The 16,278-nt window shown below is 40.2% G+C and overlaps 1 protein-coding gene across 2 annotated transcripts in view; it reads left to right on the plus strand.

The window, feature by feature from the left end:
- The window catches only part of galnt14 (UDP-N-acetyl-alpha-D-galactosamine:polypeptide N-acetylgalactosaminyltransferase 14 (GalNAc-T14)), a 202,816-nt gene that overhangs the window by 39,274 nt on the left and 147,264 nt on the right, over positions 1–16,278 (plus strand). For both annotated transcript variants that reach the window (XM_033648965.2, XM_033648966.2), the window contains exon 2: positions 3,348–3,517. In XM_033648965.2, the coding sequence (XP_033504856.2) occupies positions 3,348–3,517 (170 nt within the window). The remainder of the gene's footprint in view (positions 1–3,347; positions 3,518–16,278) is intronic.

Genomic DNA, 16,278 nt, shown 5'->3' on the forward strand with positions numbered 1-16,278 from the left:
TGGGATATAATAACCATAGCTACGTTTTCATTAGTTTATTGTCACTTGAAAATAAGAATCATCTTTTTGATACCTAGAAATAGCTACATGCTTAGCACATGGGAGAGTTTTCAGTTCGGCAACCTCACTGCTAGATGGCACATATCTATGTACACATGGGTCAGAGTTTGCATACAGATGTTTACATTTCCCGTCAAATTAGATTTATAGATCACAACTTTTTTGTGGGAAGTTGCGCAAGTCTCTCTCAGGCATCATTTTGTTTGACGCAATGGTCACACTGTAAATGAAGCCCAAGAACATGCACGATTTTTTCTTTGCTCTCGGCCAAATTAACCAAACTGCAGGTGTGAAAACAATACTGAGCTTTAAGAAAGTGCTCAGCTAATGTGGGCAGTGCCGGGTGTGACACAAACACAAAGCAAGCGCACAAGCTAATGTTAGCTAGCTTGCTAATAAATGGGGGTGAAATAAGACATTATATACCATTTTCTTACATTGCATGGCAGTCTCACTGCCAGCCAGGCTGCATCTCTCATGTGGGGCAGTTTGCATTTTTCATGGCCAACAGTTGGCGAACACGGCAACAATCTTTGTCTCCTCCACCAGTGGCGTTTTTAGGCCTGGGCGTCCGATGCTTCAGCCCCAAATGTTTTATGAATATCCCTGGATCTCAGCAGGCTGTTTGTATATTTTTAAAAATCAAGTATAGGCCAAAGAATAATACTTTTCAAAAGAGCCCTGGATGTAATTATACGTCATTTCAGTTATGCATTGAAACCCTCGTTATCGCATGTAAGAGAATGTACTGGTAATAAATTTGTTGCAGCTGGTAAAGATGGAGCTAATTTTAAATGCAGTATATACTGCTGGGTAGCTTAATCTGTAATTATATAATATTTATTAGATGAATCAAAGTTTTCAAAGTACATTAGGGCTGCCACGATTAGTCGACTAATCGATGACTAATCGACTATTAAAATAATCAGTTACTATTTTAGTAGTCGACTAATCGGTTTGAGTCATTTTTCATAGAAAAGTACTATAAAAGTACCCCAACGTACTCTTACTGCAGCTTCTTACGTTCAAATATTGGCAACTTTACACACTCTCCCGTGACGGTGAACTAAAACCCTTTGGCGTGAGTATGAAACAAGACATTAGATGACGTAATTTTGGGGTTTGGGCGAGACAGACCGACATTTTTCAACATTTTAACACATTTTTCGATGAAATGATTAGTCGACCAATCGAAGAAATAATCGACAGATTAATCGACAATGAAAATAATCGTTAGTGGCAGCCCTAAAGTACATACATAAAAAGGGTCCAAAAAGAGCTTGTTTATTTAAAAAAATTCCAGGGGAGGTCCGGGCTGAGCCCCCAGTGTCCTCAAATCCTAGAAATGTCCCTGCCCCACATATTGCGCTGTGACTTTGTCGGTCAGAGTTCACCAAAGTTGAACTCCAAGCAATGTGAAGATGAGGATTTGCTTTGCCACCAGAAGTAAATGTTTTATGTAAATGTTTCGCCCCTCTGCTTGCACTGAACAGAGGTGTACGAAGGCGAATATATGTGACTGTGAAAAGTGATTGCATAATCAGCACCAGCTGTGCACCAAGCGAACCAGCTGCATATTAGGTTGGAGAACTGATTGAATGATTGATTGGCTGAATGTATTGAATGGTTAACTTTTGCAACCCCCATCAAAAGCCTTTACAGTCTGAGCAGCAGTGCAAAAACGCAATAACATACAGACGTAAACATTAAAGTTACATTTTGTGATCGAACTAAAAGCACCAGCAAAATTCAAAACATGGGATTGAAACTGATTGATTTAAGTTAGTATTACGTTGTTAATGTTTTTGAATGCTGTTAGGGATTTGCTTACACCTTCAAATGTCTGTAAACACAGGAGGAAAATACATCTATATAATTTGATTTATGATAACCTCTTTTGAATTTTTTTTCTTTTATTAGTGTATTTATCGAGCTCAAATTTCTGTGATCGGAAAATAAAGAATAGGGTCTTGAAAGCACAAACCAATGCAAAGCCTCAAGGACAGCTCAGATCAGTGGAGCAAAAGCTGCTGAGAGACAAAGTGCAGCATTTAGTCACAAAACAAGGAGAGAACAACGGCGATGAAAAGCTGAAGTCCAACATTCATCTTGTTAAATACCAAAGAGCAGCAAGTTTAAAAACCCTTCTCAATCTTCTTTTAGTAAAATGACCTCTAAAAGCTCTCCTGATGCTTTTAAAGAGCCCCTCGCCACGGACACACACACACACACACACACGCATACACACTCAGCATATCTTTGGTAGATAATCACAGGTTACAATCCAAAGACTCAGAATGTGACATTTATGACTAAATCTCACATTCAGTTGTCATCCAGTCTGATGACTGATGCAAAGAAAATGTCAGTCAACAAAACCTAAAACTGCTTCAAACCAAGAAACTCTCTTTGCTCTGAGGTGTTTCATTTGGCTCGAACACTGGGGAGCTCTTTGTGCAATAAAGGGTCTCTAATTAATTGCTAAATTATTGTACGTAATGATTGATCGGGTGGTTGACAGACTGATAAATTGAACAGAGAAAATCTAAATAATTCAACAGATGTATTGAGAAAATACTAGTTTAATTATACAGATATCTAGTAACAAGCACCTGCAGTTAATGTATGTGTGACCTCTGAGTAATGCAGGCACACTTTTTTTATTTCCAACATGTCTCATCTGTCTTTAATGCTGCTGTTTTTTATTTTTAATATTAGTTTGGGGTTTTTTCCATTATAATTTTGTACTGTTGTAACTGTCTGATTTTATGTCATTGCAGTCCTGAAATGTTTTTGTTCCTGGTTCAACCATGTAAAGCATTTGTTTTGAGAAGTGCTATATAAATGAACTGCATTATTTATATTAAAATTAGAAGATGTAGTCGGGTACAATAGGTAAGATGTGCAGATTTGACATAACTGCTGCTCTACTGAAGTATCACAGCTGGTGTATCCCAGTGTGGTGATGTACGTGACCTTGCAATGATTTGCATTTAGTCAGAGCACAGTGTGTTGGCTTACATGGAAAACAATAGTGTGTATTGCTCTTTTGAAATCATGAAAAATGACCTCCAAGTTAACGTTTTGGTCCTCATACAAAGAGATCTATCGTACAGCCCCTGATGAAATTTGGTTAACTGTAGATCATGCAAATTAAATCTGTTTGGGTATTGGATAAAACAAGCAAATTAAACACTATAACAAAAAAAAAAAAACCTGCCGACAGATGACATGAAAATAACTATTGATTATACTACTAACTGACTGCTTTATTTATTTTTTGACAGATCTCAGATGCAGAGTGGGAGGACATGTTGGAGGGTTTTGATGAACGCGGTTACCTGAGTGCTCGGCGCTGGAAGCCCGGTGACGACCCATACACCCTTTACGCCTTCAACCAGAGAGAGAGCGAACGCATCCCCAGCAACCGAGCTCTGAGAGACACACGACACTACAGGTACACACACACCGCTCTTTCTGCATTTGTTTGAATCAACGTTTAAGATGTCAGATGTGTTTGGAAACACTCTATCCTGTGTGGCGAAGCAGTCTAGCATGTTCAATCCAACTGCTGGAGGAAAACGTTTATCACACACACTCTCTACAATGTGATGTATGAATCAATCCGTGTATACTGCATAGGAATAAAGCTTATCAGAACACATACAAACCCAAACTCCAATAGCAAGCAGGTGCAAACAAACCCATCAGAACACACATATGACAGTACAGATTGGTATAACTGCTTTGTACACACACACACACACACACACACACACACAGAGGGTCAAACAGTAACACAGCAGCAGCTCTCTGAGCTCATAATTAATCTCCTATCAGCACTAAAACAAATTTAGATTATGGAACCAAACACATTTTCATAGAAAAACCACCAAATTACAATCCGGCTGTCCGCAAAGAAATTAAATTAAACACCAAAATAGAAATCCTCTTAGTGGAGCGCCCGTCCTTGTCTGTTGGAAAGACGCTCAGCAGGAAGATAAGGGGCTCGTCTGCTTTGACAGCAGCCGCCTTCTTACACATTTCAGCTGATAAAAACTTCCAGGCACTTGTGGAAAGCGTGGAGAGGTCCAGTGTAGCACACACGCACACTCACATCTTCCTGAACTACGCTTTCCATGATTCTCTGTCAGCAATCAAGGCATTTAAGTACTTTGATCTTTCTTTACGCCTTTTTATAATATCAAAAACACTCTGTGAATATCAGTGCTTGCTGTGATGAATTATTGAATACATTCACAAAGGGGTGTTCATTTTGTTTGATTTTAAGTATTTTTTAGTGTCTTGATTCTACATTCTTCAATTAGGAAAAAAACACTGTTATATCTAGCTTATATCTTCATTGATTGAAATGTTCATGCTTGAGGCATTTTGTTGTTACATCACATGAAACTATTCTACTTCTGTAGTGTGTGGATTTTACCAACAGTGGATGTCTCTGCAAACAGGTATTGTGTCTGTATCAAAGCCTGATTTATCTTCTTCCTCTGTGCCAATTAAAACGCATCAGTGAGTCACACTGTTGCACTAGGTGACATGTTCCGTCATTACCTTGAACACACACACTGTAGTTTGTTTTGACTCAGTCCCACAGATGCCGTCCTGCTGCCACAAATACTCACTGGAGCACCAAATGTGGATTAATCTGCTGCTGAAAACAGTCCCCAACAAATGCACTATTTCTTTGACAAAAACTACAGTGTGCAGTTGTTTTAGGAAACCAGTAAAGACTTTTTAAAATAGTTTTTAAAGATTTTGATCTGCAGCAGGAGGCAGTGGGCTTGGGGCTGAACTCCACAGGCAGGATGGGGAAGTCAGCAAGTACTGAGAGAGATGAACAAATTCTTGTTTATGGTTTTTTAATGGGGTTTGTTGACGATTTAAAAAAATACCATCCTTATCTTCTAAGAGGGTTAATGTACTTTTCTAGGTGCCTAGGTTACTCTTTTCATTTTATTGTCTTTCCTTAACCCCCCATACTTTTGTTTAGAGGTGCCATTGACACTGTTTGTTCTGTCTGTAAAAGTACAGAAAAGTTAGATTAATGCAAAAGACAAACAAATCCGTCTGGAACATCCATTTTGCCCGCTGTGACAGTGTGGCTTAAAGCCGATAGTGGTTGTGTGATTAAAGGTTACCAGGCAGCTCGTGGTGACCCAGCTCTCTAATAGGAAGCTGCATGTGGGCGTTAATTGGGTGGCTGTTTGTTTTGGCAGTTACACTGAACATGACTAAGCCCTGGAAGGTTGCTGCTGCTGCGGCTGGTGGTGGTGAGCACAGCAGGGTACGGCTCCACGACTCACGTAGGAAGCTAAAATCTGTTAGCATAACTGGCACGTACATCATTATGTGTGTGTGTGTGTGTGTGTGTGTGTGTGTGTGTGTGTGTGTGTGTGGATGTGTGTGACGTTTTCAAGATGTACCCGCAGATGATGGGATGTATGATGTCTGACTCAATCATAGCTTCTGACACTGTGCGTGTCAAACTGTGTGTGTGTGTGTGTGTGTGTGTGTGTGTGTGTGTGTGTGTGTGTGTGTTTCTACATGTTCACATGTGTACGGTAACGTGCCTAAATGTGTCGGCCGCCTGTATCATCTGCTGTGTTTCCGGAGGAGGGAAATTCGCTGTTGAGCTGACATAAGGCGGTGGAGAAGTGTGTGTGTGTGTGTGTGTGTGTGTGTGTGTGAGACAGAGAAAGTGAGAAGTGTGTGTAGGAGGCGGGAAACCAGGGATACGCTTACACATTAATCTGCTAGCAGGGAGGTAGGGGGCTGATAGTGCTCATTTATCTCGTATAGGACAGCAAGGAAGGTGTGTGTGTGTGTGTGTGTGTGTGTGTGTGTGTGTGTGTGTGTGTGTGTGTGTGTGTGTGTGCATGTGTGTGGGGACGGGTGGTCTGTTAACTCAGTTACCGTGTAGCTGTACATCTCAGGAGCGCTTGGCAGGGGAAATGATAGCACCCCATACTCTGTTTGGATGGGAAAAAAAACTGCAGTGAAATCCTCAAATGAAGCCTCTGAGGTTTTGTATTCTTAGAAACACCTTCTCTTCTTCTGCAGACTCACTAAGGTGCTTCCTACACTTTGGCTCCATTCCCAAAGGGGAGCGTTTGGTGGAAATTCAAGGTGGTATGACAGAAATTTGTAGAAAGGGCACAAAAAGTGAGGGATAGGACTGGTTGGAGGAGATTTGGAAATGGAGCATTTTAAATTTATGGTGTTACTGAGGATTTGTGATTACCTGTGATGACTGCAGCTGGATTCCCAGCCATTGGCAACAAGCCTTCTACTACCTTCCATTAGGGGTGTGAATCACCAGAGGCCTTATGTTACAATATTATTATGATACTGAATGTTGTTGGATATGGTGAGTATTGCGATAACATGCACTGCGATTTATCACCTTTTTTCAACAAATGCAAATTATATCCCCAAAGGAAAACTTTGTCAACATCTGTTTTATCTAATGAGATCAAGTTTTCAGTCTGTTCATTTCACGTCAGTCATATTCATTACAGCAAAAAGTATCTAGTGGACTGAAGTAGCAGTTAATTTTGTTGTTCTAGTTGGCTACCAAAAGTTTAAAGCCCAGTTCAGATTTTGTTGAAGTCAGTTGGCCAAGTCAGTTGCGAACTGTCAGAGGTTGAAATCATTACCCTCACTCGCCGTAGTAATGTTCTATTAGGAAAAATGAAGACACATTACCAAATCATTCACAGTGTATTTACCCTTTTAATACCAAGCTGTGATGTTTTGATGGTCTGTGGCCAACTAAGGTGCGAGAGTGTCAGTTTATCCAAGTTCAAGAATTTGCTCTTAACATTAAAACTCTAAACTGCACATTATCACATTATAACTCTTAAATTCTACAGTTTAGTTTGATATAGATAAAGATCTGTAGAAAGAAAAACATTCAAACTCAGGACAAACTCAAATCTTGCCACTAGAAAATTCAAGGAAAGATGCTGTGTGATTGACAGGTGATCTCTGGGTAATGTAGTTGCAGAAACACCTTGCCTTGCCTTAGAATAAAGATACCAAACAAGAGAGCCTGGTAGATTACCACTCTGAAGCACAGCTCCAGTAGAGAAAGCACAGCAGGTTTAGAGAGGAGGCACCAGGTCTGTTATTTTCCCAGCGGGGCAACGATAACCTAAAGATTAGAAAACAAGCTTTTGACCTGAAGATGCACGGCAGGCCTCAGTGTAGCCTGCAGGCTGCAAGAAATCTGGAAAACAGGAAGAGACTATGGGTGAACTGGACGACTTCCACATGGATAAATGCCAAGCAGGTGTAATGACTTTGGGATTTTGGGCACAATTTATGTATTGATAAACTTTAGAGATGGGAGGAGGAATACCTAGGATATTCCGATATTACATTTATTGCTTACACATGTTGCTTAAAGGTTCAGTTGCAACCATCTGAAACTTTTCCCATGTGCCAAGCGTGTAGGAGAACTATGGTGACCGACGCAAAAACACAAAAGACTAGAGCCAGTGTTTGGTTTGTCCGTTCTGGGCTACTGTAGAAACAGTGTTGCAGACTCCATGACAGATGACTCTCTGCATATGTAGATATAAATGGCTCATTCCAAGGTTATGAAAACACAAATATTTTTATCTTCAGGTGATTATAAACTTATAAATGTTATATACCATGTCTGCCAATAAATGCCCTAAATACTACACACTGGACTTTTAGTTTATACTGTAGATATGCCTACTTTTTTTTTTTTTTAAAGATTATTTTTATGGGCTTTTTGCCTTTATTGACAGGACAGAGAGTGAAATGGGGAAACAGAGAGAGAGTGGGGACTGACATGCAGCAAAGGGCCGCAAGCCGGATTCGAGCCTGCGGCCGCTGCAGCGAGGCGATGCCTCTGTACATGGGGCGCCGGCACTATCCACTACGCTACCGACGCCCCAAGATATGCCTACATTTTAATATATAAATTTAATCAAACATTTCCTGGTGAAGCAGCAACCAACAACACTTTCTCAGCTTTATTAACTCGAACATTTTTTATAAATTCAGGAACAGTGCCTGCGGCTTTACCACAAGAACCTAAATCCGGTTTCTGTCCCTGGGCTATACCTAGTATAAACTAGTGAGAGTGAAATCTAGCTGTAGTTTATAATTGTGGCTTGTTACATCCCTTTTTCATGTTAAGATCCCTTTCCAACAAGTATATAATTCAAACACCCCTATCATAGTGTTATTTATTGATTTATTTTTGTGTTTTTGCTTAAGACAATCAAGCAAAGTCATCACTTTTATTTCCATGATTGGTTGACTTTCCTAATACCAGCATTTCTTGGTATGCGGTGGAAGCACAAACACAAATTCTAGAAACATTTAAACATGTAGATCAGTGATACTTAACTCCACCTCCACCCTACAATAGGGTGACCCATCAACCATTTTCTGATTCACACTGGGATTGTTTTTTTTTTATTCCTTGAATTTTAAATGAGACACCAGAGTGCATAAAAAACAACAAAATATAGCTTTTTTTTATTTAAAAACAGAATTAAAATTGCCACAGGAGGATCCTGCAGACCCCCCATCAGCAGTCCAGGCTAACCCCCAGATGTTCTCAAATTGTAGAAATGGCCCTACCTACACCTGACCTGTGTGTGGTTGCAACCAGCCCCTGGTCTCCTGTCATTTTCATAAGTGGAAAACTGTGGAAAGCTAGTTGAGTACCCCTGATGTAAATCCAATTGTAGGTCACTCCCTGCGCCTTTTTTGTCAAACGGGCCCACAGATGCCTGGACACTGAAACCAAAACCACATGGTGCTGGCTACAAAAAAAAAGTTAAACTAAAGGTTAAACTTAGAACTACAGTACTGAAGTGAAAGGGAGGCCCCTGAGCATTTACATCTTCTGTGTGTATCTGTGTCAAACTAATGTTGTTTAATTGTCAAATAGACATTAGATTCCTAGGCTCCAGTAACCTACAAAGCCAAAAGAAAGTAAACAAAGTTAGGAAGTGTGCTTTCAGAAACCACTTATATTTTTGTCTGTCTGAGTTTGACATTTATCTTCAAAGTGTCCGTTCACTCAGGCGATCAGTCGTGTTGCTCCTGTGTGTGAGTGTGTTACAAAGTTAGAAAAAAAAACAGTGCTGTTTTTAGTTGGGAAGGGGGACCAGGGAGGTGTGGATAGCTTTTTCTTTTATTTTTTTGGGGAAGTGGGGGCAGACTGTTCAGGTCGGTATTGTGTATGGGAGGAGTGCTCTGTCACAATCTCAAGTTCAGAGGAGGGGGAGCAGAGAGGAGGTGAGGAAAGAGATGAGAGGATTGCAATAGACGGCTTAGGGAAAGATGGGGAGATAGAGGAGAGAAGGTGGTTGTGGGAGCAAAGAGGAGGATGAGGAGGAGGATGAGGAAGAAAAGTCAAGTAGAGATTAGGGAGAGGAGAGAAGGAGAGGTGGAGGAGAAGAGGAGGAGATGGGGGAGATGCCACAAGCTGCTGAGAGGAGAGATAATTGCCACATGCAGAGCTTGAGAGGCTGTGTGTGTTGGTTTGTGTGTGTGTGTGTGTATGTGTGAGTGTATAAACCACTCCAGTGCTCTGCTATTATCTCGGTGAACAGGGGAACCTCCCTCCGTCTGCTCTCCGACAGACAGGCAGTCTATAAGCCCAACAGCCGCTCCACCGCAGGGATTAGATCCAAGCGTGAAGACAATGGGCTGATACAGTACAGAGAGGAAACATGTCCTACAGTACTACACAATGGGTTGATATGGCAACGAGAACTGCGTAAGAAAATGTTCTAATGCAAGACAAAGGAACATCAAGAGACAAAGTGTTGTACGATCTCAGATAAATGGTGACCAAGCTGTTCTATACAGTGCAGAGTGAGAAAACTCTGAAGGTGCCTTGATAAGAAAAACACCTCAAGTGTCTTTTTTCCCGAGGTCCTTGTTTTGCTGTCTTTAAATTCAGTAGTATTCAGATTCTTTAAAAACCTTAATTTAGTAAAAGTATGTAAGTATTATCAGTAAGATGCACTTAGAATATGAAAAGTAAAAATACTCAATCAGTATTACTGTTGGGTTAATGTGTATGTTGCATTTTACTTAGGGTTGTGCTAATTTTAACTCCCTCTGCTCAAGTTAATACTTCATCCTCATCACATTATCCAATCAATCAGTTTATTCGTCACATGAAATCATACGTACACAATTTCAGTGAAAGGTAATCTGTGAGTTCCTTCAATTTGTGCTTTTAAAACAGTGGAATAATGATAAATAAATGTCTATATAAAGGGTGGGAGGGTCTTACAGGCAGGGTCTTCAGTTAGTTATCCTTGTGGCCTGAGGGTAGAAGGTCTTTCTGACCCTCTCAGTGCTGGCCTGGTGTAATTGATACCTTCTTCCCTCTCTCAGCAGGGAGAAAAGGCTGTTATGTGGGTGTCTAACATCTTTAATGATTGCCCTGGCCTTATTTTTGCAGCGCCTGGTGTAAACGTCCTTTATGCAGGGTGAAGCAGCGCCTGTAGTGTGTTCAGCTGAACGATCTTTGCATGGCCTTGTGGTCCTGTTTGGTGCAGTTTCCATACCAGGCTCTGATGTTTCCCGCCAGGATGCTCTCGTTGGTGCAGGAGTGAAAATCCCTCAATATTTAAGGGGAAATACAGAATTTCCTCAGGTGTCTCAGGTAAAACAGTCTCTGTCTTGCCTTTCTCACCACTGAGTCAGTATGCAGCACCCAGGTCAGGCCCTCAGTGTGGACCACAAAGGTACTTGAAACTGTCCACCCTCTTCATCAAGGACGTGTTGATATTATGGGGGTAGAGTGCGTTTGCTGCTTCTTTCCAAAATCCACTATCATCACCTTAGTTTTGCTGATGTTCAGGTTATTTTTCTGACACCAGCAGGATCAGACACACGGGGAGCAAAAAGTACAATATTAATCTCTTAGATGTAGTGGAGCAGAAATAGAAAGTTGCACAAAATGGAAATACTGAAGTAATGTACAAGTACCTTGAATTTGTGTTTAAGTACAGTAGTTAAGTGCAGTAAATGTGCTTATTTACATTCCATCCCGGTTTGTGTCTCAAATAAACTTTAGGAGAAAGGTATCAAAGATAAAGATATCGATCAAATACATGTTAAGGGATGTTTGAATAAAGACAATAGTGGGACTCAGCAACAAACACATTGTTAGTCATAGCATTTTCATGCACAGCACAAGAAAGCATCTTTTTACTAAAACAACAGAGGCGTCCACTGGTCACGAGAGAAATGTCACCACGTTTGAAGCAGTGACATTAAAAGGGTGTAAAATTATCACCTCTCTCTCCTCTGAGGCACAACTGAACAAAACACCACCCTGCACACATTTGTCACTTTCTTTGTTTTTGCCAGGGCGGGAGATGTGATAACGCTCCAGTGCTTTGTTGTCACTGCTCCAAAATGGAGGCATCCTCTTGTAACCATCGGCAACCAGACACAGGCCTGTGCTGTAGAGGGGGGAAAAAAATCGACGGTCCACTGAGTTGGTTACTAATTATTGCATTGCATTGTGACCCAGTGATCCTTGAACACTTATCACGAACTAGATCATGCATTCATTCAATAACCCCATCCATGTGAGTGGTGTGTGTTTGTGTATGCGAAGTATGTGTCTGCGTATAGAGTGGCGTCAGCGTCTTTCACACTCAGTCAACCACTTAGTCATGTTTCCATGAATCACAACATGCAGCTAAACATTAATCACTGTATTAGCTTTGGTGCCTCCCACGCTGAGACGCTCCTCATCCTCCTCAGATCACGAGCCCCGAAAAACACAAAGAAAAAACACCATCTGAACTCTGACACTGGATGAGTTTTATTTTCCCTTGTCATGCTCGTTTATTCGATTACCTGCTCCGGTGATGGATGATCAAAGAGTCTGGTATCAAAAGCAGATGGAGGAAACATAAAACACCCTCGAGGCTTTGATTTGCTGTGAACCGATGTTCTGCAAAAAGGATTTGAAAACACATTTGACCTCCAAAAACTTTAAACCTCATTCGCTGCATTTCTTTATCAGCTTCCCAGTAAACACTGATGTGGTGATTGGCATTTGAATATATGTGTAGACGGTTAGATTAAAGATTAGAGGCTAAGTGTGGTTGGAAAGTGAAAGTTTTTTTTAGACGTCTGGATTACATAAAATTGTTGTCTCAACCAATTTGTTTGAAAACCGCCCACATCATCTCTGACTTTCTTCACTGATTTAAACAGGTCTGATGGTGTGCTCATTTGCAACTGTTTTCTTGTTTCGGAAAAACAAACTCCCAAACACAGAAGAAGCAAACATAAACATGATGCCAGACTGAATAATAAAGTGACAACAATATACTAGTTCAGTCTGTTGACATTGATCGTATTTTTAGTTTCGGGCAGGTTCTGACAACATGCTGAAATATAATCATTTATATGCTGTGGAAACAATTCTTACATGCTGTAGTAAAATGTAAATTAGTACATTTACTTAAGTATAGTTTTGAGGTACTTATACTTAACATGAGTTTTTCAATTTTAGGGCCTGTGTCCACACAGCGTTTTTGCCCTATTGCTTTTGCTCTTGCATCTTTTTTTCAGTTGCCCACAGTGTAGAGAGAGCGTATGCTGCCACATGCGTGCCCAGCGTCTTTTTTTTCAGAGTGCTCATGCTTTTTGTGCAGCTGCTGAGATTGCATCTCGGTGAATATCTGAACTTCTCAGAAAGGCACTAGTGACAGACAGAAAAGCCCATTTGTGGGAGCAGAACACCGTACACGTAAGCTTATTGTTAACTGTGTAGTCAACCCTCTGTTGCAATGTTACGCTAGCTAACATTAATATGAAGGTATTGTTGTGGTTGGAACTAGGGATGTAAATCACCAGTTTCATCACGATACGATATTGTATCGATTCTTTGGACAACGATACAATATTTTCCAATATTACAAAGTCTTCCATGATACGATTTCGATTTGATACAATTCAGGGGTCTGCAATCAATATTAGGTGATATTAAATACCCATTGAACACAGTCTTTTTTTGAAGCGCTGGGAGGAGGCATTCCCCAGTGCCCTGCAACCACTTCTCTCCTAGAGAAAACGCTACGTGCCATAATGCAACTTTATACTTCTACTCTACTATATTTAGGAGGGAAATATTATACTTTTTACTGCACTACATTTATCTGACAGCTACTGTAGAGTCACCAGTTACTTTGAAGATAAAGGTTTTACATACGACATTACAGGTGCAATGATTATTTGATTAATTGATCAGATGTAAACTATTGAATTAATCACCGGCTAATTTGATAATCAGTTTATCGTCTTGAGTACTTTTTCAGAAAATAAGTCAAACTTCTTTCTTCTTCTTTCTTTTCCAGCTTCTTAAATGTGAATATTCCCTGGTTTCCTTACTCCTCTGTGTCAGTAAACTGAATATCTTTGGGATGTGAGCAAAACAAGACATTTGAAGACGTCATCTTATATCACATTTTATATTACAACAAATTGATCAGTAGAGAAAAGAATTCATAGGTTGACAATGAAAATAATCATTAGTTGCAGCCCTGTACAACGTAGGTGCTCAGTTTATAAAATATGCATTATAGATTGTTTTAGACTACCTGACTGTAGTTTTTAAAGCACATGTGATAATAAGCCAATAATATTATGTCACATTAACATTCTGCTGCCTAATGATGACTTTGATTTTGGATACTTACATTTTGCTGCTTACTTCTTTTAAGGTAAGATTTTGATGGCAAGAATGTTACTTGTACTGAGTCATTCGACTTTGAGGTATTGCGACTTTTACTTTAGTAAAGATATGAATACCTTTTCTGCCATTGCTTACATGTCATCTAGACTAGTGGTTCCCAACTGGTCCAGCCATGCAGTGCAGATTTCTCCTCAGTCATTTGTTCAAGGTCCACACAGTTTAATATATTCAGAGTCATACTTGCATTTTGTCATGTCATAAAGCTAGTTTGCTGTCTCTGTCAAGTAGCTGTCCATCAGTCACTCACTCTACAGCAGAAAAAGCACTTCAGAACAAAAATTCTGTGCTGGAAATTCACTGTACTTCAAAATAAAGTGTGATTTTTACAAACTTGACTCTTGTGTTTTTTTACCCAGTCATTAGCGACTGAGTGACGTATCCATCAAATCAACTTCATTTTCAGTTAACAACTTTATTGCTGCAGAAGCAGAAGTTGCAGATTCAAGCGTTGTTATTGCTGTAAGTTGATTCACAACAACCTGTCTGGCTGTGTTGAACTCATCCACCCTTGTCGCCATTTTTGGGGCAGTTTTTCTGACACTATTTATGTGTATCTGGAACAGGATGACAACTGTGAAAACAGCTGTCAGTAGGCACCAGACATATTGGAGTTGCTGAAAAACCTGGGATGTGGGCAGAGTTTTAGAGGTGTGGAGACATGTTAATTCAAACCCCTCAGAATTATGAACTTAAATGATTTTTAAATTCAGTGCATTTTACTTGGTGAAGTTTAAATGGGCATACCAAAAAATTAATTTATTTCTTAAGAGAAATCTAGGAATGTTTTTCCCCATCAGGTTAGAAACCGTACACATGACATTTTATTGATTTTGTTTCAAATTGCAAAATGAAATCTGCACCCCTGAAAAACATACTATATTAGTAGTAAATATTCCTACTTTAGCCAATTAAATTTGACTAAATCCAGCTGTGTGACTTTCTGAATATTCAGGTATGTGTCCCTCTGTTTCAGACATTCACATTTTACCATTGTATTGATCATATGGGACTCTTTTAAGACAAAATCTACTGTCTTCATCTTGAGCCTGAGCTCTGGTTTACCTGTCCAAGAAGTTTCTCTGTCAGAAAAAACATGACGACTTGTGTTGCGTTTACCGCTGTTTACACTGAATTTAACAAACAGCACAAACCATAGCAGAAAGCTCTCTGTGAGGCGAGGAAATCCCCTTGGTGTATTGTGGGTAATCTGCTGATGTGGAACCTGAGCTCTGAAGCACCCCGGTGCTCTACAACAGCACAGAGTGACAGTGACGCTAAGCGGCTTTACCGTAGCTAGCGCCTCAGCTAACCGTCCTGCTCTGCCTCCAAGATGACTGCGTGTCGAAACAATCACTGAGCAGACGGCGTTACAACTGTATCTGCTCTGATACCTGATTAGATTTGTTTGGCTCTCATTTCGCCTCAGTGCTTTTGGATTCTGTCCTTTTTTTGCAGCTTTTCTGCAGTGCTCTTCTCCAAATTCCCACTTTTCTTTTGTATTACATGCTTTGTTGATGAGTGCAGAGAATTACAGAAAATTACATTGTGAGAAAACACACAGAGTGTCTGAAAAAGGAGGCAGAGCTGGTCCTGGAAATAGACTGAGACGGTGGATCCTTGTGAAGCTCTGATGTCTCATTGATTTCACCTCTTAAATCCACTTCAGTCATGGAGGCGAGATGGAGGAGAAGGGGAGGAGGCAGATTAAAGACAGAATTTTTAAGCCCTCGTATGTTTCAGGCATGGATAGTGAAACTTAAAGAAACAGTCCAGCCTGAAACACTTTCACACAGCTATTGATGTTGTGTTTTGCACTGCTGCGCACATTGTGTTGTTTGGTGTTTTATTCCTCCCAATAGAAATAGACAAAGCAGGTTGAATATAAAGGTTTCACAAGAACAGTCCAAAGTCCAAATTTCATCACAAACTTACACAAAAGATAGATACTGATGATAGTGTTGATTATATCTAGCATTTAGATTTGTGAGGCCCGGGGGTCTGGACCCTCCTTACAAACTGTGAGACCAATCTTAGAGTTCACAGGATTATTAACACAGTATAAAAATAATCAAAACTATCTTACATTTTTCAGACTTTGCTTTTTTCCTGGGAATTACTGAATAATTTCACATCTTCAAGCCTTCAAGTGTTATTCAAATGAACTAATCTGGGAAGGAAAGTCACCTTTTGGTTGAACTGGTTACAACTCAGACACACAGTTGCTTTGTTTTAGGCGAGGACAAACCAATATGTTTGGAAACCACTGATCTAGAGAATCTCAAGTATGTGATAAAACCTATCCTCTAGCCAGCTATTGCACCAAAGTATTACTTTCAATGTACAGATGGCTGATTAAGTACAAGAAAAGCCAACGTAAGGTGTCACAGTTCACAGACACCGCAAGCCCCCAGAAC

The sequence above is a fragment of the Epinephelus lanceolatus genome, chromosome 13, assembly GCF_041903045.1.
Source record: "Epinephelus lanceolatus isolate andai-2023 chromosome 13, ASM4190304v1, whole genome shotgun sequence".
Classification (NCBI taxonomy): Eukaryota; Metazoa; Chordata; class Actinopteri; order Perciformes; family Serranidae; genus Epinephelus; species Epinephelus lanceolatus.